The following is a 24,778-nucleotide window of genomic DNA, read 5'->3' on the forward strand; positions in this document are numbered from 1 at the left end:
GGGTTTATATATAGAATAACAGATACCTGGGAGTGAGTTACAGGCTGGAATCTAATTGAGGGGTTCGGGGGGGGTTTATATATAGAATAACAGATACCCGGGAGTGAGTTACAGGCTGGAATCTAATCGAGGGGTTCGGGGGGTTTATATATAGAATAACAGATACCCGGGAGTGAGTTACAGGCTGGAATCTAATTGAGGGGTTTGGGGGGGTTTATATATAGAATAACAGATAACCAGGAGTGAGTTACAGGCTGGAATCTAATCGAGGGGTTCAGGGGGTTTATATAGAATAACAGATACCCGGGAGTGAGTTACAGGCTGGAATCTAATCCAGGGGTTCGGGGGGTTTATATATAGAATAAGATACCCGGGAGTGAGTTACAGGCTGGAATCTAATCCAGGGGTTCAGGGGGTTTATATCGAATAAAAGATACCCAGGAGTGAGTTACAGGCTGGAATCTAATCGAGGGGTTCAGGGGGTTTATATATAGAATAACAGATACCCGGGAGTGAGTTACAGGCTGGAATCTAATCCAGGGGTTCAGGGGTTTATATATAGAATAACAGATACCCGGGAGTGAGTTACAGGCTGGTATCTAATCAAGGGGTTCAGGGGTTTATATATAGAATAACAGATACCCAGGAGTGAGTTACAGGCTGGTATCTAATCCAGGGGTTCAGGGGTTTATATATAGAATAACAGATACCCGGGAGTGAGTTACAGGTTGGAATATAATCCAGGGGTTCGGGGGGTTTATATACAGAATTACAGATACCCGGGAGTGAGTTACAGGCTGGAATCTAATCCGGGGGTTCGGGGGGTTTATATACAGAATTACAGATACCTGGGAGTGAGTTACAGGCTGGAATCTAATCGAGGGGTTCGGGGTGGTTTATATACAGAATTACAGATACCCGGGAGTGAATTACAGGCTGGAATCTAATCCAGGGGTTCGGGGGGTTTATATACAGAATTACAGATACCCGGGAGTGAGTTACAGGCTGGAATCTAATCCGGGGGTTCGGGGTGGTTTATATATAGAATAACAGATACCCGGGAGTGAGTTACAGGCTGGAATCTAATCGAGGGGTTCGGGGTGGTTTATATATAGAATAACAGATACCCAGGAGTGAGTTACAGGCTGGAATCTAATCCGGGGGTTCGGGGGGTTTATATACAGAATTACAGATACCCGGGAGTGAGTTACAGGCTGGTATCTAATCGAGGGGTTCGGGGGGTTTATATACAGAATAACAGATACCCAGGAGTGAGTTACAGGCTGGAATCTAATCCGGGGATTCGGGGGGTTTATATACAGAATTACAGATACCCGGGAGTGAGTTACAGGCTGGAATCTAATCGAGGGGTTCGGGGGGTTTATATACAGAATTACAGATACCCGGGAGTGAGTTACAGGTTGGTATCTAATCGAGGGGTTCGGGGGGTTTATATACAGAATTACAGATACCCGGGAGTGAGTTACAGGCTGGTATCTAATCGAGGGGTTCGGGGGGTTTATATACAGAATAAGATACCCGGGAGTGAGTTACAGGCTGGAATCTAACCCGGGGGTTCGGGGGGTTTATATACAGAATTACAGATACCCGGGAGTGAGTTACAGGCTGGTATCTAATCGAGGGGTTCGGGGTGGTTTATATACAGAATTACAGATACCCGGGAGTGAGTTACAGGCTGGTATCTAATCGAGGGGTTCGGGGGGTTTATATACAGAATAACAGATACCCAGGAGTGAGTTACAGGCTGGAATCTAATCCGGGGATTCGGGGGGTTTATATATAGAATAACAGATACCCGGGAGTGAGTTACAGGCTGGTATCTAATCGAGGGGTTCGGGGTGGTTTATATACAGAATTACAGATACCCGGGAGTGAGTTACAGGCTGGTATCTAATCGAGGGGTTCGGAGGGTTTATATATAGAATAACAGATACCCGGGAGTGAGTTACAGGCTGGTATCTAATCCAGGGGTTCGGGGGGTTTATATACAGAATTACAGATACCCGGGAGTGAGTTACAGGCTGGTATCTAATCGAGGGGTTAACCTCCCTGCTCTTATATTCTATGCCTCGGCTAATGAAGGAAAGTATCCCGTATACCTTCTTAAATCTCTGCCCCCTGGTTATTGACTTCTCTGCTCAGGGAAATAGGCCCTTCCTATCCACTCTATCTGGGCCCTTCATATTGATGGCTTAAAGGGGCCGCTCCTGTTCTTTACAGCCTTCAGTCGTTTTTACACACCATGGGATGCAGCAAAAAAGAGCTTGTTTAAACGAGAGCGAGTTCTGGTTTGCCAGACAGTTCATTAAAGGGGCAGGAAGGAAGGTGCCTGTACTTTGCCTTTAAGTAGCTGGCAGTGAACTAGCGAATGGGGGAGGGGTTCTCAGGGGAAGTTCCAGACTGCGAGGGTTTATTTCGGGACCTGACTGCAGAGGCAGGCTGTCAGCTGAAGGCAGCGGTTCGAAAAGAGTAAAAAAAAAACAAAAAAAATAACCCCCTCCCCCCCACAATCCCTTCGACACCCAGCACAGTTCTGCAAGCTTTCTTTCCCTGCCTCTTGTTCATCATTCTGCCTTCGCTGCGTCAAGCTGCCAGTTTTCGGGGAATGGCTCTGACCACGGGCAACGAGCAGGAGCGCGACGGGCTGAAAACGCCCGAGGACCACGGCTCCCAGTGCGACTCGGGGCTGGGCGGGGAGGGGCAACGGCAGCAGCAGGCCTGGGGACTGGGCCCGGGCCTCCCCTGCAGCTCGGGGGAGGACAGGTGCGAGTCTGCCTGCGACTCGGCCTACGGCTCAGGCCTGCTGGACAGCTTCAGCTCCCGGTGTTCCCTGGGGGCCTGCGACAAGGCCCCGGCCCAGGAGCCAGCCTTCGACCCCTGGGCCTACCTGAGTGAGGAAGGAGACACGTAAGTGCACCATTCTTTAATCGGTTAGGTCCAAGGAGAGAGGAAACTTATTCTGTTCTATCCCTGGAAAAAGTAATTTTAAAGTCATCCAACTAAGAGAGAGAGAAAGAGTTGCATTTCTGTAGCGCCTTTCACCACCTCAGGACGTCCCAAAGCGCTTTACAGCCAATAAAGTACTTTTTTTGAAGTGTGGTCACTGTTGCAATGTGGGAAACGTGGCAGCCAATTTGCGCACAGCAAGCTCCCACAAACATCAACGTGATAATGACCAGATCATCTGTTTTAGTGATGTTGGTTGAGGGATAAATATTGGCCCCAGGACACCAGGGAGGACTCCCCCTGCTCTTCCATTAGTGGCCGTGGGATATTTTACGTCCACCTGAGAGAGCAGACGGGGGCCTCGGTTTAACGTCTCATCCGAAAGACGGCCCCTCCGACAGTGCAGCACTCCCTCAGTACTGCCCCTCCGACAGTGCAGCGCTCCCTCAGTACTGCCCCTCCGACAGTGCGGCGCTTCCTCAGTACTGCCCCTCCGACAGTGCAGCACTCTCTCAGTACTGCCCCTCCGATAGTGCAGCACTCCCTCAGTACTGACTCTCCGACAGTCCGGCGCTCCCTCAGTACTGCCCCTCCGACAGTGCGGCGCTCCCTCAGTACTGTACTGGGAGTGTCAGCCTGGATTATGGGGCTCGAAACCCACGACCAGCTGTCTCAGAGGGGAGAGAGACCCACTGAGCCACGGCTGACACTTAAGGTAACGCACCACGGTTCTGGTGAGAGAGGTGGGGAGTTGGGGATTTCGCGCCCCTCGCCCGTGAAGTTGCGCTTTCTTTAACCCAGGATCGCCGAGTTGCAGATTCCGGGGGGAACTTTTGATGCTCGGTCCGTCAGTCACACGCTCGCCTCTGGGTCAGAAGGTCGTGACATCATCGCGTTGATGGCGCTCTGCGGCTGTGCCACCAGCCGCGAGATCAGTGCGGACGAGGCAGGCCCGATCGGCCCCTTCTCAGTCCATCCCCTCAGAAAGACCCTCCACTTCTCCCCTCCATCGCAGCATCCCAATTGGTTCTTGAATGATCCCGGGGGGGGACTTCTCGCCCCCACTGCTCTACCTGGGAGTCCGTTTTAAGCGTCGATTGCGCTCTATGAGGAGGAGAACCTTCAGCTATCAGGCCCGACGTTTCACCTTACTGGTTCGACCTCGTTTCCCCTCTCGTCCTCCTCTCCCGAGTTAAGTTAAAGGAGTCACGAACAACGGTGGAGGGCAGGGGAGGGGAGGGCAGTTGGCCGTCCGGCCCTTTGGCACGTTAGCAGTCTTTACTTTAAATCTTGTGAGTTGGGTTTCTGTGGTAACGTTGAGGTGAAAGGTGAGGGGGAGGTCGGGGGATGTGGTGCAGCGTGGTTTGGGATCAGGACGGGGTGTGTGATTCTAAAAGGGGAGGGGGATCCTTGAAGAATGTAAGTGTCTTCAGTCTGGGCCTCCTTGGCACCGCGCAAGTTAACCTTTGGTTCACCCTTTAAATTAAATACTCGTGCCTGTCTCTTCGAGAAGATACTGAATCAGCAGTCCCGCAAGATCATACGGGCAAGGGAGGCCATTCAGCCGTCTTACTCATCCACCCACGGGCGCCCTACCGAGCCCCATCGCAGCATCAGATTGGTTCTTAAATGATTCTGTGTTTCTGCCCACCACGATCTATCTTCGAGTCCGTTCCATGTGTCAATCCTTTCCTCTGTGTGAAAAACGTCCTGGTCGCAGTGCCCCTTTCCAAGTTTGAACCTGTGTCCCCTTTGTCCTCCTCTCCCAATCCAAAGTAATATTCCCGATTTATCGATTCCATTCCCTATTTTACATCCCTCATTAGATCACCTCTCTGATGCTACGTTTCGAGACTAAAACCCTCTTCCATGCCTTTGCCACCTCCAGACACGACTATTCCAACACACTCCTGTCCAGCCTCCCATCTACCACCCTCCATAGCTCATCCAAAACTCTGCTACCCCGTGTCCTAACTCGCACCGAGTCCCGTTCACCCATCACCCCCTGTGCTCACTGCCCCGTGTCCTAACTCGCACCGAGTCCCGTTCACCCATCACCCCCTGTGCTCACTGCCCCGTGTCCTGACTCGCACCAAGTCCCGTTCACCCATCACCCCCTGTGCTCACTGCCCCGTGTCCTAACTCGCACCGAGTCCCGTTCACCCATCGCCCCCTGTGCTCACTGCCCCGTGTCCTAACTCGCACCGAGTCCCGTTCACCCATCACCCCCTGTGCTCACTGCCCCGTGTCCTAACTCGCACCGAGTCCCGTTCACCCATCACCCCCTGTGCTCACTGCCCCGTGTCCTAACTCACACCAAGTCCCGTTCGCCCATCACCCCCTGTGCTCGTTGACCTACATTGGCTCCCGGTCCGGCAACGCCTCGATTTCAAAATTCTCATCAATGTTTTCAAATCCCTCCGTGGCCCTCGCCCCCCTCCCTATCTCTGTAACCTCCTCCAGCCCCACAATCCCCCGAGATCTCTGCGCTCCTCCAATTCTGACCTCTTGCGCATCCCCCCGATTTTAATCGCTCCACCATTGGCGGCCGTGCCTTCAGCCGCCTGGGCCCTAAGCTCTGGAATTACCTCCCTAAACCTCTCCGCCTCACTCTCCTCCTTTAAGACGCTCCATAAAACCTACCTCGTTGACCAAGCTTTTGGTCACCTGTCCTTAATATCTCCTTATGTGGCTCGGTGTCAAATTTTGTCTGATAATCGCTCCTGTGAAGCACCTTGGGACGTTTTGCTATGTTAAGGGCGCTGTGTAAATGCAGGGTGGTGTTGAAAATCCTGAGGTTCGATGCTCTTCCGTCAGGCCCCCTCCCCCGACATGAGGAACCAGCCTCTTGGTAGCTCAGCCACGGCGAGCTGCCCGGGCCGCGTCTGGTCACACTGTGCTGATAACTCCGTCATACTACAATCTGGTTTTTGGACTGACTTTCACCAAGGACACACTGTCTCCTTATCCCCATCGCTGGAGGGACGGTTACTGTTCCACTCGTCGGGATGTGTATAATAGCTCAGAATTCCTACGGCACCATTCCTGACACTGTGTGGCTCAGTGGGCAGCACTCTCACTCTCTCTCTCGCCTCTGAGTCAGAAGGTCGTGGGTTCGAGCCCCACTCCAGAGATTTGAGCACAAAAATCTAGACTGACACTCCCAGTGCAGTGCTGAGGGAGCGCCGCACTGTCGGAGGGGCAGTACTGAGGGAGCGCCGCACTGTCGGAAGGGTAGTACTGAGGGAGCGCCGCACTGTCGGAAGGGTAGTACTGAGGGAGCACCGCACTGTCAGAGGGGCAGTACTGAGGGAGCACCGCACTGTCGGAGGGGCAGTACTGAGGGAGCACCGCACTGTCGGAGGGGCAGTACTGAGGGAGCACCGCACTGTCGGAGGGGCAGTACCGAGGGAGCGCCACACTGTCGGAGGGGCAGTACTGAGGGAGCGCCGCACTGTCGGAGGGGCGGTACTGAGGGAGCGCCGCACTGTCGGAGGGGCAGTACTGAGGGAGCGCCGCACTGTCGGAGGGGCAGTACTGAGGGAGCGCCGCACTGTCGGGGGGGCAGTACTGAGGGAGCACCGCACTGTCGGAGGGGCAGTACTGAGGGAGTGCCGCACTGTCGGAGGGGCAGTACTGAGGGAGCGCCGCACTGTCGGAGGGGCAGTACTGAGGGAGCGCTGCACTGTCGGAGGGGCGGTACTGAGGGAGCGCCGCACTGTTAGAAGGGCGGTACTGAGGGAGCGCCGCACTGTCGGAGGCGCCGTCTTTCGGATGAGGTGTTAAACCGAGGCCCCGTCTGCCCTCTCAGGCAGATGTAAAAGATCCCACGGCCACTATTGGAAGAAGAGCAGGGGGAGTTCTCCCCTGTGCACTGGGGCCAATATTTATCCCTCAACCAACATCACTAAAACAGATGATCTGGTCATTATCACATTGCTGTTTGTGGGAGCTTGCTGTGCGCAAATTGGCTGCTGCATTTCCTACATTACAACAGTGACTGCACTTCAGAAAAAGTACTTCATTGGCTGTAAAGCACTTTGGGACGTCCTGAGGTGGTGGCTAGTTGCAACAGAAATGCAAGACTTTCTTTTCCTATTTGAACCAGTTATTCCGAAGTACTGGTCCGATCCATACATTTGAATCTGTGAGGTGTATGTTAAACTGTCCTGTTGACTGGGGGCGGCGGTGGGGGGGGGCGGGTTGGGGTTGGGGGTGGGCAGGGGAGGGGAGGGCTGAATCCCCTTACCGATTTTTTTTTTCTTCTCTCACTCGCTCGCTGACCTCTCGTGGCGATGCTGATGGGCTTGCCTGGGATCCGCGGTCAACCTGGCCTGTCCCTTTAAGACCGCTGCGCCGATACCTCCTGCGGGGCAGAGGTCTACAGGGGCACGTCCTTGAGACACATCGCCGAGGGAGGTTTCGGTAAATTGGCAGCCGGCCGGGTTCCCAAAATTCGGAAAAACCAGCAAGAAATGACCGGTTCTCTTTCCCTAATTTTTTTTTTTCTTCGAAGATTGTTTTGCATCTGAGAAAGTGTGACATTTCGAAGCGTGACGGGATTGGGCTGTATACCAGACCTATCTCTAGCGCATGTGTAGACCACCCGTGGCATTGCTCGTGGTGATGGGGGAAGCATTAACAGAGACTTAAATGAACATAGAAACATAGGAAAAAGGAGGTCAGGGCAAGACCAGCTGGTCCATCAGGCCCGCCCCCTCAGGAAGGATATATTGGCCGTGGAGGGAGTGCAGATCAGATTCACCGGGGCTTAGAGGGTTATTAAATTATGAGGAGAGGTTGCATACACAGGATTACATAGGATATACGGCACAGAAACAGGCCATTCGGCCCAACCAGTCCATGCCGGCGTTTATGCTCCACTCGAGCCTCCTCCCGTCTTTTCTCATCTAACTCTATCAGCGTAACCCTCTATTCCCTTCTCCCTTGTCCAGCCTCCCCTTAAATACATCTTTACTATTCGCCTCAACCACTCCCTGTGGTAGCGAGTTCCACATTCTCACCACTCTCTGGATAAAGAAGTTTCTTCTGAATTCCCTATTGGATTTATTAGTGACTATCTTATATTGATGGCCTCTAGTTATGCTCTTCCCCACAAGTGGAAACATTCTCTCTGTATCCACTCTATCAAACCCTTTGATAATTTTAAAGACCTCTATTAGGTCACCCCTCAGCCTTTTTTCAAGAGAAAAGAGGCCCAAGCCTGTTCGTCCTTTCCTGATATGTATACCCTCGCATTTCTGGTATCATCCTTGTAAATCTTCTCTGCACCCTCTCCAGTGCCTCTATATCCTTTCTATAATATGGCGACCAGAACTGTACGCAGTACTCCAAGTGTGGTCTAACCAAGGTTCGATACAGGTTTAGCATAACTTCACTACTTTTCAATTCTATCCTGCTAGAAATAAACCCTAGTGCTTGGTTCACCAGGGCTTAGAGTGTTATTAAATTACAAGGAGAGGTTGCACAGACTAGACTTGTATTCCATTGAGTTTAGAAGATTAAAGGGTGATCTAATCGAGGTGTTTAAAATTGGTAACCGGATAGGGTAGAGAGAGAGAAAAATTATTTCCTCTGGTGTGGGGAGACCAGAACAAGGGGGCGTAACCTTAAAATTAGAGCCAGGGAGTGAAATCAGGGAGCACTTCTTCACACACAGGGCGGTGGAAATCTGGAACTCTCTCCCCCAAAAAGGCTCAGTTGGAGCTTTCAAGAGTGAGATGGATCGATTTTTGTTGGGTAGGGGTCAATGCTCCCTCTAAGTATTACTGTGGGGTGCGCGGCCTGTTTATTTAAATGCGCGGTGCCTTTCTGTGCGGGCGCGCACCCCACGCATTATCTCGAAGGGGCGGCCTGTGAGCGACCTGCGCGCGGTACCTTCACAGATCGCCGTGCAGCCGAGCACCCGCACAGCTTACAGGGAACATTGGTAAGGGTATCTCGGGAGGTGGAGCAATGGCAGGTAAATGGAGTTGAGGTGCAGATCAGCCATGGTCTGACTGAATGAGGGGGAAGTGTTAGGGAAGTAAATATAATATGGACTCGAGAGGCTGAATGTTGTAACATAATGATATTAAACTGATACACGGTTCCTCCATCCATCCCTTCTTAAATAATGGAGTGACATTTGCAAATTTTCCAATCTCAAGGCACAATTCCCAAATCTAGAAAGCTTTGGAAAATTATGACTAATGTATCTGCAAAATCCTCAATTATTTCTTCTACTACCATGGGGTGGAAACCATAAGGTCCTGGAGCTTTGGCAACCTTAAGTCCCATTATTTTTTCCATTAACATTTTTTTAACCAATGTTAAATCCACTAAGTTCCTCCCCTTGCCTTATTTTTAGGTTTCCTCGTACTGCTGGTATTTTGTCTCTTCCTCTGCCGTGAAAACGGATGCAAAGTCCTCATTGAACAAGTCTGCCATTTCCTTTTTGCCCATTATTTAAGAGGTGTTCAAACTTATGAGGGGTTTTGACAGAGTAGATTAGGAGAAACTGTTCCCAATGGCAGGAGGGTCGGTTACTAGAGGACACAGATTTAAGATAATCGGCAAAAGAACCAGAGAGGAGATGAGGATTTTTTTTACGCAGCGAGTTGTTGTGATCTGGAACGCGCTGCCTGAAAGGGCGGTGGAAGCAGATCCAATAGTAACTTTCAAAAGGGAATTGGATGAATACTTGAAGGGGAGAAACTTGCAGGGCTATGGGGAAAGAGCAGGGGGGAGTGGGACTAATTGTTGAGTCTCTTTCAAAGAGCTGGCACAGGCACGATGGGCCGAATGGCCTCCTTCCGTGCTGTACCATTCTAAGGGGGAGAAATTCGGTATCGCCCCATTTGGGGCGTAATTATCGGCCGGGCGCAAAGTTTAGCACCTGGACCTAATTATTGCCTCCAACTGCAAACTTGGCTTCTATCGCCCCTGGAGGTGATTGGAGCGCTAAATCAGGCGCTACACACCTCTCTTAAGGTGCTAACGCTGAGGAGCAAGGCGCTACCTCAGAGCGATGGCGATGCTCATGTGATGTCAGTCAGCAATGGAACACAGACACACTGGCGCCGGCCAGTTCTTAAAGGGGAGGGTCGATTTTGCTCTCCATCCACACCCTGCTCATTGCAGCCTTGAATCTCGACCTGGAGAGACCTGTACATCAAATCTGCTGGAAAGAACAATGGCGAGGCCAGGGAAAGAGCTCAGGGTGTAGCCCCCACAGTCTCTTCTAAATCGATACAAGGAAGGTCAAATCAAAATGAACCTGCAAAGTGCTGCTCAGTCCCCAAAACTCCTTCACACAGCATTGAATCTCTCCAGAAGTCTCTCTCTCTCTCAGAATGCGTGGTGCAAAAATGTCGCCAACAAAAAAAGGCAGGAAGCGGTCGCCTTTAAATAACGCTCCCCAGTCCCTTCCCAATTGCAAAAAGCTCCCCTCAACCTGTCGCTGCTAGCGGCAGGCGGTAAGGCGGGGGCGCCACTCAATATCCGGTCCGGGGCGCTGCACGCTCGACTGACATCACGATCTGCCGGTGCAGGAGATTGTGGCGGTAGTGTTTAGCGCCGCCGCAAAATGTCTGGTCAATTTCGCGAGTGGTGCAAACATCGCCGCGCCCAGACGCGAGTTGCTTTGCGGCCCATTCGCTCCCTCTTAGGGTGCTAACGAGAGCCGCAAAGCAACTGAATCTTTCCCCCCATAGATTCTAGCGAAGCAAGGCAGGAGCTGTTAGAGTCACTCCGACAGCAAATTCTGGCCGGACATGTTGGCCCGTGACCTAGAGCTCGTTATGTGGGACCTGTCTTAAAGGGGCACTGAAGGTTCCCTCTTTATAAACTGAACAGAGGTGCGGTAGCGGAGTGGTTATGTTACTGGGCTTGTAATCCGGAGGCCTGGCACTAACGAACCAACAGAACACGAAGTGCAACTCCCACCGCGGCAATTTGGGAATTCAGCTTAAAGCAATCTGGGAGCAGTAAAAGTGAGCACGAAGCTGTCGGATTGTCGTAACAACCCAACCGGCTCACCAATGTCCCTTTGGGGAAGGAAACCTGCCATCCTTACCCCGGTCTGGGCCTCCACGTGGCTCCAGTCCCACGCCAACGTGACTGACGCTTAACTGTTCAATGAAATGGCCAGGCAAGGCACTCAGTTGCATCAAACCATCAGCGGTTCAAGAAGGCGGCTCACCACCACCACCTTCCCGAACGCAACCAGGGATGGGCAATAAATGTTGGGCCTTGCCAGCGATGCCCACATCCCCCAGAATGAGCACGTAAATGGGTTTGCTGGACTGTTAGACATCCCCCAGTTTTGGGAAATCCGACATTCCTGCCTTTTGCTAATCCTTAATCTCTTCTTTTTTTCAGATTCCTCCATCTCTGCATTATTCACGAGGCCGAGGTCCTGGCCATGGCTCTCATCGGCCAATCCAAGGCGGAGTATCTCAACTGGCAGAATGACCTATTTCAGGTAAACAGCGAGTGCCTTCAACAGGGCTTACGTCAGCCGTGGATCAGTGGGTAGCACTCTCACTCTGTCTCTCGACTGAGTCAGAAGGTCGTGGGTTCGAGCCCCACTCCAGAGACTTGAGCCCCATAATCCAGGCTGACAGTCCCAGTGCAGTACTTAGGGAGCACCGCACTGTCGGAGGGGCAGTACTGAGGGAGCGCTGCACTGTCGGAAGGGCGGTACTGAGGGAGTGCCGCAGTCGGAGGGGCAGTACTGAGGGAGCGCCGCACTGTCGGAGGGGCAGTACTGAGGGAGCGCCGCACTGTCGGAGGGGCAGTACTGAGGGAGCGCTGCACTGTCGGAGGGGCAGTACTGAGGGAGCGCTGCACTGTCGGAGGGGCAGTACTGAGGGAGCGCCACACTGTCGGAGGGGCAGTACTGAGGGAGCGCCGCGCTGTCAGAGGGGCAGTACTGAGGGAGCGCCGCACTGTCAGAGGGGCAGTACTGAGGGAGCACCGCACTGTCGGAGGGGCAGTACTGAAGGAGTGCCGCACTGTCGGAGGGGCAGTACTGAGGGAGCTCTGCACTGTCGGAGGGGCAGTACTGAGGGAGCGCCGCACTGTCGGAGGGGCAGTACTGAAGGAGTGCCGCACTGTCGGAGGGGCAATACTGAAGGAGCGCCGCACTGTCGGAGGGGCAGTACTAAGGGAGAGATGCAATGTTGGAGGTGCCGTTATATCCAGACCCCGTCTGTCCTCAAGTGGATGTAAAAGATCCCACAGCCATGATTGGAGGAAGAGCAGGGGAGTTCTCCCCAGTGTCCTGGGCCAATATTTATCCCTCAACCAACATCATTAAAACAGATGATCTGGTCATTATCATATTGCTGTTTGTGGGAGCTTGCTGTGCACAAATTGTCTGCTGCATTTCCTACATTACAACAATGACTACAGTTCAAAAAGTACTTCATTGGCTATGAAGCGCTTTGGGACGTCCTGAGGTCATGAGAGGCCCTGTAGAAATGTGAGTCAAGCCTTGCTTTCTTTCTTGGGCTGAGGAACTCAGGGCTGGAGGGTATAGCCGAGACTCACAGTTACAATGGGGTTTCCAGCCATTGCGCTGATGGGGGGGACTCCTGAAGGAAACTCCCGACACTCGTATTCAAACCGTGCCTGCGCGTCAAGTTATATTATGAGGCGAGGCGGAGGGAATTTCAGCAGCTGGGCCCAGATTGTACGGGGTTACCACGTCCTCGCGCTAAGTGTTACCATGGCGAAATGTTCCAAAGTGCATCACGAACCGATTTACTTTGAAGTGCCGTGGTGTTCAGCGGGCAAGCGCGTGCAGCCATTTTGTGCACAGCGCGATCCCACCAACAGCGATGGAACGACTCACCAGTTCATCCGCCTTTGGTGGTGTTGGTGAAGGGAGAGCTCCCTTGCTCTTATCCCAATCGTCCCCTGCCCCATTAAAATACCTTTATCTCACGTCACCCTCAGAACAATATTCACGCATGTCAGGATGCTTCTTGTTGTTTTAAATGAAATCTCTCATCCGCAGTTACTAGAAGCATCAAAGTTTCCAGCATAGGAGACCACTCAGCCCATCGTCTCTGTGCTGGTTCTTTGCAAGATCAATCCCAAACTATTCCCACTGCCCCGCTCTCTCCCCATAGCCCTGTATCAATCCCAAACTAATCCCACTGCCCCGCTCTCTCCCCATAGCCCTGTACCAATCCCAAACTATTCCCACTGCCCCGCTCTCTCCCCATAGCCCTGTACCAATCCCAAACTATTCCCACTGCCCCGCTCTCTCCCCATAGCCCTGTATCAATCCCAAACTAATCCCACTGCCCCGCTCTCTCCCCATAACCCTGTATCAATCCCAAACTAATCCCACTGCCCTGCTCTCTCCCCATAGCTCTGTATCAATCCCAAACTAATCCCACTGCCCCGCTCTCTCCCCATAGCTCTGTATCAATCCCAAAATAATCCCACTGCCCCGCTCTCTCCCCATAGCTCTGTATCAATCCCAAACTAATCCCACTGCCCCGCTCTCTCCCCATAGCCCTGTATCAATCCCAAACTAATCCCACTGCCCCACTCTCCCCATAGCCCTGTATCCATCCCAAACTAATCCCACTGCCCCGCTCTCTCCCCATAGTCCTGTGTCAATCCCAAACTATTTCCACTGCCCCGCTCTCTCCCCATAGCCCTGTATCAATCGCAAACTAATCCCACTGCCCCGCTCTCTCCCCATAGCCCTGTATCAATCCCAAACTAATCCCACTGCCCCGCTTTCTCCCCATAGCCCTGTATCAATCCCAAACTAATCCCACTGCCCTGCTCTCTCCCCATAGCTCTGTATCAATCCCAAACTAATCCCACTGCCCCGCTCTCTCCCCATAGCTCTGTATCAATCCCAAAATAATCCCACTGCCCCGCTCTCTCCCCATAGCTCTGTATCAATCCCAAACTAATCCCACTGCCCCGCTCTCTCCCCATAGCCCTGTATCAATCCCAAACTAATCCCACTGCCCCACTCTCCCCATAGCCCTGTATCAATCCCAAACTAATCCCACTGCCCCGCTCTCTCCCCATAGTCCTGTGTCAATCCCAAACTATTTCCACTGCCCCGCTCTCTCCCCATAGCCCTGTATCAATCGCAAACTAATCCCACTGCCCCGCTCTCTCCCCATAGCTCTGTATGAATCCCAAACTAATCTCATTGCCCTGCTCTCTCCCCATAGCCCTGTATCAATCCCAAACTAATCCCACTGCCCCGCTCTCTCCCCATAGCCCTGTATCAATCCTAGACTAATCCCACTGCCCTGCTCTCTCCCCATAGCCCTGTATCAATCCCAAACTAATCCCACTGCCCCGCTCTCTCCCCATAGCCCTGTATCAATCCCAGACTAATCCCACTGCCCCACTCTCTCCGAAGTCCTGTATTTTCCTCTGGTAATGTCTCTGCCTCACCCAGTGTCTGTCACAAATCATTCCCTGCTCCAACAACCCTCTGTGTAAAGAAAGTTCCTCTAACCTCTCTCCTCACTCTCAGTGCAAATTCTAAACTGATGATCCCTCGTCACTGACTCCCCAAACTGAGGCAATAATCTTTCCCTGTTCATCCCATCAAAACCATTCATCATTTTAAAAATCTCTGTTAAATCTCCTCTGAGCTGTCACTGCTCTAGTAGGAACAGTCCCAGTATCTCAAGTCTCTTCATAACTGTAGACTCCCATCCCTGGTACTATCCTGGTGAATCTACCCCATCCACCACCTTAAACATTCACTCCCCCCACCCCCGGCGCACCGTGGCTGCAGTGTGCACCATCTACAAGATGCACTGCAGCAACTCGCCAAGGCTTCTTCGGCAGCACCTCCCAAACCCGCGACCTCCACCACCTAGAAGGACATGGGCAGCAGGCGCATGGGAACACCACCACCTCCAAGTTCCCCTCCAAGTCACACACACCATCCCGACTTGGAAATATATCGGCCGTTCCTTCATCGTCGCTGGGTCAAAATCCTGGAACTCTCTCCCTAACAGCACTGTGGGAGCACCTTCACCACATGGACTGCAGCGGTTCAAGAAGGCGGCTCACCACCACCTTCTCAAGGGGCAATAAATGCTGGCCTTGTCAATGACGCCCACATCCCATTAATTATTTTTTTTAAAGCTCTCGATGGCTTTAATGTTCTTTCTATAATGGGGCTCCCCAAACTTCGCACAATGCTCTGACTGCGCTAACCTTATTAGGTGTCAGCCGTGGCTCAGTGTGTATCTCTCTCGCCTCGGAGTCAGAAGGTCGTGGGTTCGAGTCCCACTCCAGAGACTTGAGCCAATAGTCCAGGCCGACACTCCTGTGCCAGTACTGAGGGAGTGCCGCACTGTCGGAGGGGCAGTACTGAGGGAGCGCCGCCCTGTCGGAGGGGCGGTACTGAGGGAGCGCCGCCATGTCGGAGGGGCGGTACTGAGGGAGCGGCGCACTGTCGGAGGGGCGGTACTGAGGGAGCGCCGCACTGTCGGAGGGGCAGTACTGAGGGAGCGCCGCACTGTCGGAGGGGCGGTACTGAGGGAGCGCCGCACTGTCGGAGGGGCAGTACTGAGGGAGCGCCGCACTGTCGGAGGGGCAGTGCTGAGGGAGCGCCGCACTGTCGGAGGGGCAGTACTGAGGGAGCGCCGCCCTGTCGGAGGGGCGGTACTGAGGGAGCGGCGCACTGTCGGAGGGGCGGTACTGAGGGAGCGCCGCAGTGTCGGAGGGGCGGTACTGAGGGAGCGCCACACTGTCGGAGAGGCGGTACTGAGGGAGCACCGCACTGTCGGAGGGGCAGTACTGAGGGAGCGCCGCACTGTCGGAGGGGCGGTACTGAGGGAGCACCGCATTGTCGGAGGGGCGTTACTGAGGGAGCGCCGCACTGTCGGAGGGGCAGTACTGAGGGAGCGCCGCACTGTCGGAGGGGCAGTACTGAGGGAGCGCCGCACTGTCAGGGGCAGTACTGAGGGAGCGCCGCACTGTCGGAGGGGCAGTACTGAGGGAGCGCCGCACTGTCAGAGGGGCAGTACTGAGGGAGTGCTGCACTGTCGGAGGGGCAGTACTGAGGGAGCGCCGCACTGTCGGAGCGGCAGTACTGAGGGAGCGCCGCACTGTCAGAGGTGCCGTCTTTCGGATGAGACGTTAAACCATCTGCTCTCTCAGGTGGATGTAAAGGATCCCATGGCACTATTGGAAGAAGAGCAGGGGAATTCTCCCTGGTGTCCTGGGCCAATATTTATCCCTCAACCAACATCACCAAAACAGATTGTCTGGTCATTATCACATTTGCTGTTTGTGGGAGCTTGCTGTGCGCAAATTAGCTGCCGCATTTCGTACATTACAACAGTGACTACACTTCAAAACAAGTACCTCATTGGCTGTAAAGCGCTTTGGGAGGTCCGGTGGTCGTGAAAGGCGCTATAGAAATGCAAGTCTTTCCTTCTTTCTAACCAATGTTCCCTCTGAATTTCAGACCCCCTTGCATTTGGCCATCTACACACGACAGATAAACATTGTGCGTCAGCTGGTTGTGAAGGGAGTGGACACAGAGCTGCAGGACCGCAATGGGAACACCCCACTGCACCTGGCCTGCCAGTACAGCTTGGAGGAGTGCATGCAGGCCCTGACAAAGCCCGTCACGGACAAAGAGCTCGCCCTGTTCGGAGGCGATGCCTCCAACACGCTGGGACCTCAGGGCCTCGAACGGTACAATTGGCAAGGTATATTGTCAGCGAGGAAAGAGAACATTTACAGCGTTCCTTCAACGTAACTGGCAGCGCAAAACTGCTAGTAACTTTCTCAGTGAGGCTGACAGAAGGATGCTGAGGTTTATATATTGTAGGGTAGGAGTTTTCAGTCACAATTCACACTTTGTAGATCAGCTTAGAAGAGTTATATGAATTACACACATATGGGATAAACCATCAATCACGGGGAATAATTATTCTGAGCAAAAACAGAGAGATTATCCTTCAGGTGTGTCAGCCATGGCTCAGTGGGTAGCACACTTGCCTCTGAGTCACAAGGTTGTGGGTACACAGTCCCACTCCAGAGACTTGAGCACATAATCTGGGCCAACACTCCCAGTGCCAGTACTGAGGGAGCGCCGCACTGTCGGGGGGGCAGTACTGAGGGAGCGCCGCACTGTCGGAGGGGCAGTACTGAGGGAGCACCGCACTGTCGGGGGGGCAGTACTGAGGGAGCGCCGCACTGTCGGGGGGGCAGTACTGAGGGAGCGCTGCACTGTCGGAGGGACAGTACTGAGGGAGCGCCGCACTGTCGGAGGTTCAGTACTGAGGGAGCGCCGCACTGTCGGAGGTTCAGTACTGAGGGAGCGCCGCACTGTCGGAGGTTCAGTACTGAGGGAGTGCCGCACTGTCGGAGGGGCAGTACTGAGGGAGCGCCGCACTGTCGGAGGGGCAGTACTGAGGGAGCGCCGCACTGTAGGAGGGGCAGTACTGAGGGAGCGCCGCACTGTCGGAGGGGCAGTACTGAGGGAGCGCCGCACTGTCCAGTACTGAGGGAGCGCCGCACTGTCGGAGGGGCAGTACTGAGGGAGCGCCGCACTGTCGGAGGGGCAGTACTGAGGGAGCGCCGCACTGTCGGAGGGGCAGTACTGAGGGAGCGCCGCACTGTCGGAGGAGCAGTACTGAGGGAGAGCCGCACTGTCGGAGGGGCAGTACTGAGGGAGCGCCGCACTGTTGGCGGTTCAGTACTGAGGGAGCGCCGCACTGTCGGAGGGGCAGTACTGAGGGAGCGCCGCACTGTCGGAGGGGCAGTACTGAGGGAGCGCCGCACTGTTGGCGGTTCAGTACTGAGGGAGCGCCGCACTGTCGGAGGGGCAGTACTGAGGGAGTGCCGCACTATCAGAGGGGCAGTACTGAGGGAGAGCCGCACTGTTGGAGGGGCAGTACCGAGGGAACACCGCACTGTCGGAGGGGCAGTGCTGAGGGAGTGCTGCACTGTTGGAGGTGCTTTCTTTCAGATGAGACTTTAAACTGAGGCCCGTCTGCCCTCTCAGGTGGATTGAAAAGATCCCATGGCAATATTTCGAAGAAGAGCAGGGTGGAGTTCTCCCCAGTGTCCTGGGCCAATATTTATCCCTCAACCAACATCAATAAAACAGATGATCTGGTCATTATCACATTGCTGTTTGTGCGAGCTTGCTGTGCATAAAATGGCTGCTGCGTTTCCTACATTACAACAGTGACTACACTTCAAAAAGTACTTCATTGGCTGTGAAGCGCTTTGGGACGTCTTGAGGTTGTGAAAGGCGCTATAGAAATGCAAGTCTTTCAGTTATAACACACACGCACAGTGGGCTATGATGCGTGGACAGTGTTTCTGTTATGCGCTAACCCTGGTAAAGAGGTTTGCTCGATTGAGCCTGTGGTAAGACCCTAGCCCCGGGAGGGATGTGGAGAGGAAGCTGGAACCAAACGAGGCCCCACCTTCCGTTCACTTACCTTAAAGCAGTCGGGAGTCGCAGAGTGGGATCCTGATTGTTTTCAGGTTTCTGATTGAATTGTATTTCCGGAATTCCTTTCTCAGGTTTGACCTGTTTGCATGTGGCAGTTCTGTGCCGCAATGATGTGATGGTCGAACACCTGCTGTCTTCAGGAGCGAGAATCAATACGCAGGTGAGACTGTGCACTGAGACACCACACACCCACCCTCCGACTCACCAATCAAAGCGGCTCCAAAATAGCTGCCCTGGGCTGAGTGTGCGCGGGCTGAGTGTGCGCGGGGGGTGAGTATGCGCAGGCTGAGTGTGCGCAGGGCCAGGGCGAGTGTACATGGGGGCTGAGTGTGCGCGGGCTGAGTGTGCGCGGGGCCAGGGCAAGTGTGCGTAGGGGTTGATTGTGCGCGGGCTGAGTGTGCGCGGGGGCGAGAGTGCGCGGGGGCGAGAGTGCGCGGGGGGCGAGAGTGCGCGGGGTCCAACAAGGCCCCAACGACATTGACAGCTCACGTTGGGCGAGCAGTAACGGCCGGTTCCGAAGTACTGGGTCTTGGGCATTCACCTCCGGCCGATCGAACTCTCTCGTTGTCTGGGACTCTTTTCACTGGGCTAAGAGCTCGCTTGGTCAAGAAGGTGCGACTGTGGTTGCTTCTCCACTCCAGAGTAACGGGCTCCTCTCTCGGGTACAGCTTTAAGCGACCGTGGGGTGGAGCTGCGATGAGGAATATCTGGGGGCTGAGTGGCGAGGGCAGGGGGGGAGATACAATCCTGGCTCCCGTCTAATTCTTTGCCTCTCTCTCTGTCTGGCAGGAGGTGACGAGCGGGCGTACGGCTCTACATCTGGCGGTGGAGCTGGGCGCGGCGGGCTTGGTGTCGCGGCTGCTCCGCAGCGGCGGGGATGTGGACGCGACGATGTACAACGGTTGCACGCCGCTGCACCTGGCGGTGGGCCGGCTGAACGCGGGCATTGCTGCCACCCTCTGCCAGGCGGGTGCCGACCCGCTGCTGCCAAACCTGGAGGAGGAGACGGCGCTCGACCTCGCCAGCAGCAACTGGAACGTACGTGACATATTCCCGGCTGGCGGGGGGGAGGGGGGAGTCCGTAAACCAGGATCGAGGGGTGGGCGGACTGAGCCTCGCGGCACTGCCAAAAAAACGCCCCTCCCGCCCCCGTCACGCACGCCCTGTTCGGTTCCAATATCCTCAGACGGGTGTCCTCTCTCTGCCTGGTTTCTACCATCTGTAAAAAAAAAAAAAAAAATTTAAATCAAAGATAAATCTACATCGAGCTGTAATATATTCAAAGTCTTACACCTGCTCGCACTTCCTGTCAACTTTGCCCGTTCTAAAACTCCTATTTCCACATTCATAATCGAAAATTGGCATGTAAACGAGTCACGCTGTAGTTACAGCCTCCCACCAGTCGGGGCGGGGGGGCACTAGGTGTGGTTCCAGCGTGACGCGTTTACATAGGCATTTTCCATTTTAAATGTGGACGTAGGAATTTAACATTGGAAATTATTAACTACAGTGGTGTAGTGGTTATATGACTGAACTCAATAACCCAGAGACCTGGATTTAATAATTCAGAAGACCGTGTGTTCGAATCCCACCGTGGAAGTTTGAGAATTTCAATTCAGTTTTGAAAATCTGGGAATAAAAAGCTGGTCCCAGTAAAAGTGAAGCTGTCGGATTGTCATAAAAACCCAACTGGTTCACAAACATCCTTTCGGGAAGGAAACCTGCCGTCCTTACCTGGTCTGGGCCTATCACAGAAACCCCACAGTGCAGATAGAGGCCATTTCGGCCCATCGAGCCTGCACTGACACATATCCCACCCGATCCCCGTAACCCCTACACCAACACATATCCCACCCTATCCCCGTAACCCCACGTATTTAATCCCCCTAACACTAAGGGTCAATTTATCATAGCCAATCAACCTAACCCGCACATCTTTGGACTGTGGGAGGAAACCGGAGCACCCGGAGAAAACCCACGCAAACACGGGGAGAATGTGCAAACTCCACACAGACAGTCGCCCGAGGCCGGATTCGAATCCGGGTCCCTGGCGCTGTGAGGCAACAGTGCTAACCACTATGCCACCGTGCTGGTGTGACTCCAGTCCCGACACCAACCTGGTTGACTCTTAAGTACCCTCTGAAGTAGCCTGGAGAGAGACACAGTTGTATCAAAATTGGTTCAAGAAGGCGGCTCACCACCACCTTCTCAGAACAGCTAGGGATGGGCAATAAATGCCAGCCTTGCCAGAGATGCCCACATCCCGAGAATGAATTAAAAAATAGATAAAAATAAGGAATTTAAAATGGGAACTGAATCTGGTTGCTAAACAAGGAGTAGCCATATTAAATGAATCCCTGTTGCCAAGGTGATGGTGTATCTGCTTCTTTTCCTCTCCCCTCTTCTTGTCCTTTTTTCCCCTGACTCGTTCCTTCTCTCTTCCTCCCTCCGTCCCTTGTGCTACATCGCTTCCCATCAAAGAGCCCGAGCAGACACTGGCCTCTGGGGGTGGTGCGGGAGTGCAGTGGATGATGGGCCCTCCCTCCCTGAAGGGAAGAGACTGGACTCCACCTTATCACGTTCCTAACCACCCCCCCCGCCCCGCCCCACCCCACCCCCCACACACAAACCTCCCCGGGGATCTCAGTATGAGGTGTCTCGGCCTGGAGGCCGCACCTTGTCCCACACTTGTTTGATTCTCGTTGCTGTATTGAGCTTCTGAGGTCTGGATTGCCGTTGTGGGGTGCACTGAGTATCTCTGGCAACACTCCACATTTCACTGAGTTAGAAAGGAGGGTGAAAGAATAATCATCTGTGTGTCTGTCTGTCTCTCTCAATCTCTCTCAGTCTTCCTTGGTCTCTCCCTTGATTACATAGAACTTACACAGGATTACACAGGATATACGGCACAGAAACAGGCCATTCGGCTCAACCAGTCCATGCCGGCGTTTATGTTCCATTCGAGCCTCCTCCTGTCTTTCCTCATCTAACTCTATCAGCGTAACCCTCTATTCCCTTCTCCCTCGTATGCTTGTCTAGCCTCCCCTTAAATCCATCTTTACTATTCGCCTCAACCACTCCCTGTGGTAGCGAGTTCCACATTCTCAACACTCTCTGGGTAAAGAAGTTTCTCCTGAATTCCCTATTGGATTTCTTGGTGACTATCTTATATTGATGCCCTCTAGTTTTGCTCTTTCTACTTTTCAATTCTATCCCTCTAGAAATAAATCTCTATCTTTCTCTCGGTTTCTTGATCCCTTTCGATCTCGCTCTGGATCTCTCAATCTCTCGCTATCTTTCTCTCTCTGGACCTCTCTCTCTCGATCTCTCTTTTCCTCGATCCCAATCTCTCGGTCTCTTTCCCTCTCTTTCTGTTGGCCTCTGTCCCTTAATCTCTCTGGTTCTCTCCCTTCCGCCTCCTCTGTGTGACTGCCTCTCTCTCCCTGCCTCACTCCCTCTCTCTGTCTTTCCCTCCTTCTGTACCTTTCCCTCTCCACATGCCCTTCCTCTCTCTCTCTCTCTCTCTTCATCTCATGTGCGGTGCTCACATCCAAGCAATGGCGCAATCTCAGTGAACACTTGATGAAGTGGATATTCCTGTGACTCGATAGGAATACGGGAAGACTGAATATTTACTGGGACTAGGAGCTGTGGAGGAGCAGAGAGATTTAGGGGTTCGTGTACACAAATCACTAAAAGCTGGTGGACAGGTACGAAAAGTAATCAAAAAGGAATGTTGGCCTTTATCTCGAGGTGCTGGAATACAAAGGGGTGGAAGTTGTGTTCCAGTTGTACAGAGCTCTGGTCAGAACTCATCTGGAATAACTGTGTTCAGTCCTGGGCTCCGCACCACAGCAAGGATATACTGGCCTCGGAGAGGGTGCAGCGCAGATTCACCACAATGATACCCGGGGGCTAAAAGGGTTAAATCATGAGGGCAGGTTGCCTAAACTCGGTTGTATTCCCTCGAGTTTAGGAGATTGAGGGGCGATCTAATCGAGGTGTTTAAACACATTCAATAGGGTAGATGGAGAGAAACTATTTCCTCTGGTGGAGGGAGTCCAGAACACGGGGGGGCATCACCTTAAAATTAGAGCCAGGCCGTTCAGGGGTGATGTCAGGAAGCACTTCCTCACACAAAGCGGGGTGGAATTCTGGAACTCTCTCCCCAAAAAGCTGTTGAGGCTGGGGGTTCAATTGAAAATTTCAGGACTGAGATTGATGGATTTTTGTTGGGTGATGGTATCGAGAGACAGGGGGCAAAGGCGGGCAAATGGAGTTGAGGTGCAGATAAGCCATGGATGGTGGAAGAGGCTCAAGGGGCCGAGTGACCTGCTCCTATTCCTTTGACTCTTACGTATCGCACTTCTTGTTTCAGGTTCTCGACTTGTGTCTGTTCGATGACGTGAGGTTATGGGGGCAGCCAGTAGTGTGAGAGGACCAGCGGACACCAGTTTGTATATAATGCAACTGAAAAGCCTGGGGCAAGGCCTTGCCCCCCTCAACCAGTGGGATGGCCACACGGTGCCGGGACCCACAGACCAGTGCATGGTTTGAAGAAGCCAGTTCCCAGCCTCCTTCCAAACTGACTCCACCACCTCAGCTCCTTGGACAGACTGAGCAGCGAGATGGTCAGGACCACTGAGGACATTGCTATGGAAACAGAACTGGGCGGTGTCCACCCAGGCCAGACTCGTGGGAAGAGGCTGCAGGGCATCGTGGGAGAGACCTATGAACCATGGATAAACTTCACTTCAGGAGAAAGCTTCTGGAGATTAAGGCTTGTGTCCAGGACAGGTGTTGAGTTTGGGCCTGTAATTTGTACAATGCCGATGATATTTGATTTTTTAATGGGTTAAATTTAAATTCTTTCTCATCTTCAAATCCCTCCACGCTCTCAGCCCGCCCTACCCCTACGATCTGCTCCAGCTTTAAACACCGCCCCCCCACTCCACACCCCCCAACTCCCCTCCTATCGCTTCAGATCCCTGACTCTGGCCTTGTGTCCCTCTGCCAATGGTGGCCTTCAGGAGACGCCGCCCAACGCTCGTGGGCCTTCCTCGCTAAATCTTTCTAACTCGAAAAGCCCAACCACTTCGACCAAGTTTTCGGCTCGCCCTCCTGCTCGAGCCCCACTCCAGGGACTTGAGCCCCATAATCCAGGCCGACACTCCCAGTGCAGTACTGAGGGAGCGCCGCACTGTCGGAGGGGCAGTGCTGAGGGAGCGCCGCACTGTCGGAGGGGCGGTACTGAGGGAGCGCCGCACTGTCGGAGGGGCAGTGCTGAGGGAGCGCCGCACTGTCGGAGGGGCAGTACTGAGGGAGCGCCGCACTGTCGGAGGGGCGGTACTGAGGGAGCGCCGCACTGTTGGAGGTGTCGTCTTTCGCGTGAAACATTAAACCGAGGCCCCCGTCTGCCCCCTCAGGTGGACGTAAAAGATCCCACGGCCACTATTGGAAGAAGAGCAGGGGGGAGTTCTCCCCGGTGTCCTGGGGCCAATATATATCCTTCAACCAACATCACTGAAACAGATGATCTGGTCATTATCACATTGCTGTTTTGTGGGAGCTTGCTGTGCGCAAATTGGCTGCCGCGTTTCCACAGTGACTACACTTCAAAAACATAAAGCGCTTTGGGACGCCCTGAGGTGGTGAAAGGCGCTATATAAATGCAAGTTCTTTCTTCCTGCTCTCTCCCTTCTCCTTCCCCTCCTTTTTCCCTCCCAATTTGTCAAGTGCTTTTGGATTTTTATTACATTAAAGGCGCTGAATAAACTCAAGTCGTTGTCTGCTGTTAACTCTCAGTCCATCACTCTGGGTTTCCCCCTTTCTCCCCTTTAGTCTTGGATTTCAACCGAGAGAACCAAAGGGTACAATTTGAAAGAGGGTGCAGGAACAGAGAGACCTGGGTGTATGTGTACACAAATCTTTGAAGGTGGCGGGACTAGCTGTTAAACAAAGCATACGGGAGCCTTGGCTTTATTAATAGAGGCATGGAGTACAAAAGCAAGGAAGTTATGCTAAACCTTTATAAAAGATTGGTTAGGCCTCAGCTGGAGTATTGTGTCCAATTCTGGGCACCACACGTTAGGAAGGATGTCAAAGCCTTGGAGAGGGTGCGGGGGAGATTGACCAGAATGGTTCCAGGGATGAGAGGGACTTCAGTTGTGTGGAGAGACTGGAGAAGATGGGATTGTTCTCCTTGGAGCAGAGAAGGTTAAGGGGAGATTTAATAGAGGTGTTCAAAATCATGAAGGGGTTTTGATAGAGTAAATAAAGAGAAACTGTTTCCAGTGGCAGGAGGGTCGGTAACCAGAGGACACAGAT

General features: G+C 53.3%; 1 protein-coding gene across 1 annotated transcript; it reads left to right on the top strand.

The window, feature by feature from the left end:
• The first annotated feature begins 2,381 nt into the window (after positions 1–2,381).
• Positions 2,382–24,231, top strand: nfkbie (nuclear factor of kappa light polypeptide gene enhancer in B-cells inhibitor, epsilon). Its single transcript, XM_085976063.1, has 6 exons — positions 2,382–2,928; positions 11,350–11,452; positions 16,445–16,691; positions 18,523–18,611; positions 19,241–19,489; positions 22,830–24,231. Exons 1-6 carry the CDS (start codon positions 2,627–2,629, stop codon positions 22,884–22,886), a joined length of 1,047 nt encoding a protein of 348 aa, XP_085832189.1. The 5' UTR covers positions 2,382–2,626; the 3' UTR covers positions 22,887–24,231.
• Positions 24,232–24,778: the final 547 nt, after the last annotated feature.

This window comes from Somniosus microcephalus, unplaced genomic scaffold (assembly GCF_052327205.1).
Source record: "Somniosus microcephalus isolate GS21.2 unplaced genomic scaffold, FLI_Smic_1.0 unresolved_chr2, whole genome shotgun sequence".
In the NCBI taxonomy this organism is placed as follows: Eukaryota; Metazoa; Chordata; class Chondrichthyes; order Squaliformes; family Somniosidae; genus Somniosus; species Somniosus microcephalus.

Excerpts from the sequence above, each read along its gene's own strand:
- nfkbie (XM_085976063.1), top strand. The coding sequence starts at position 2,627 with ATGGCTCTGACCACGGGCAACGAGCAGGAGCGCGACGGGCTGAAAACG. Across the intron at positions 11,453-16,444 it reads GGCAGAATGACCTATTTCAG|ACCCCCTTGCATTTGGCCAT; the intron begins GTAAACAGCGAG and ends TCTGAATTTCAG. Across the intron at positions 16,692-18,522 it reads CGAACGGTACAATTGGCAAG|GTTTGACCTGTTTGCATGTG; the intron begins GTATATTGTCAG and ends TTCCTTTCTCAG.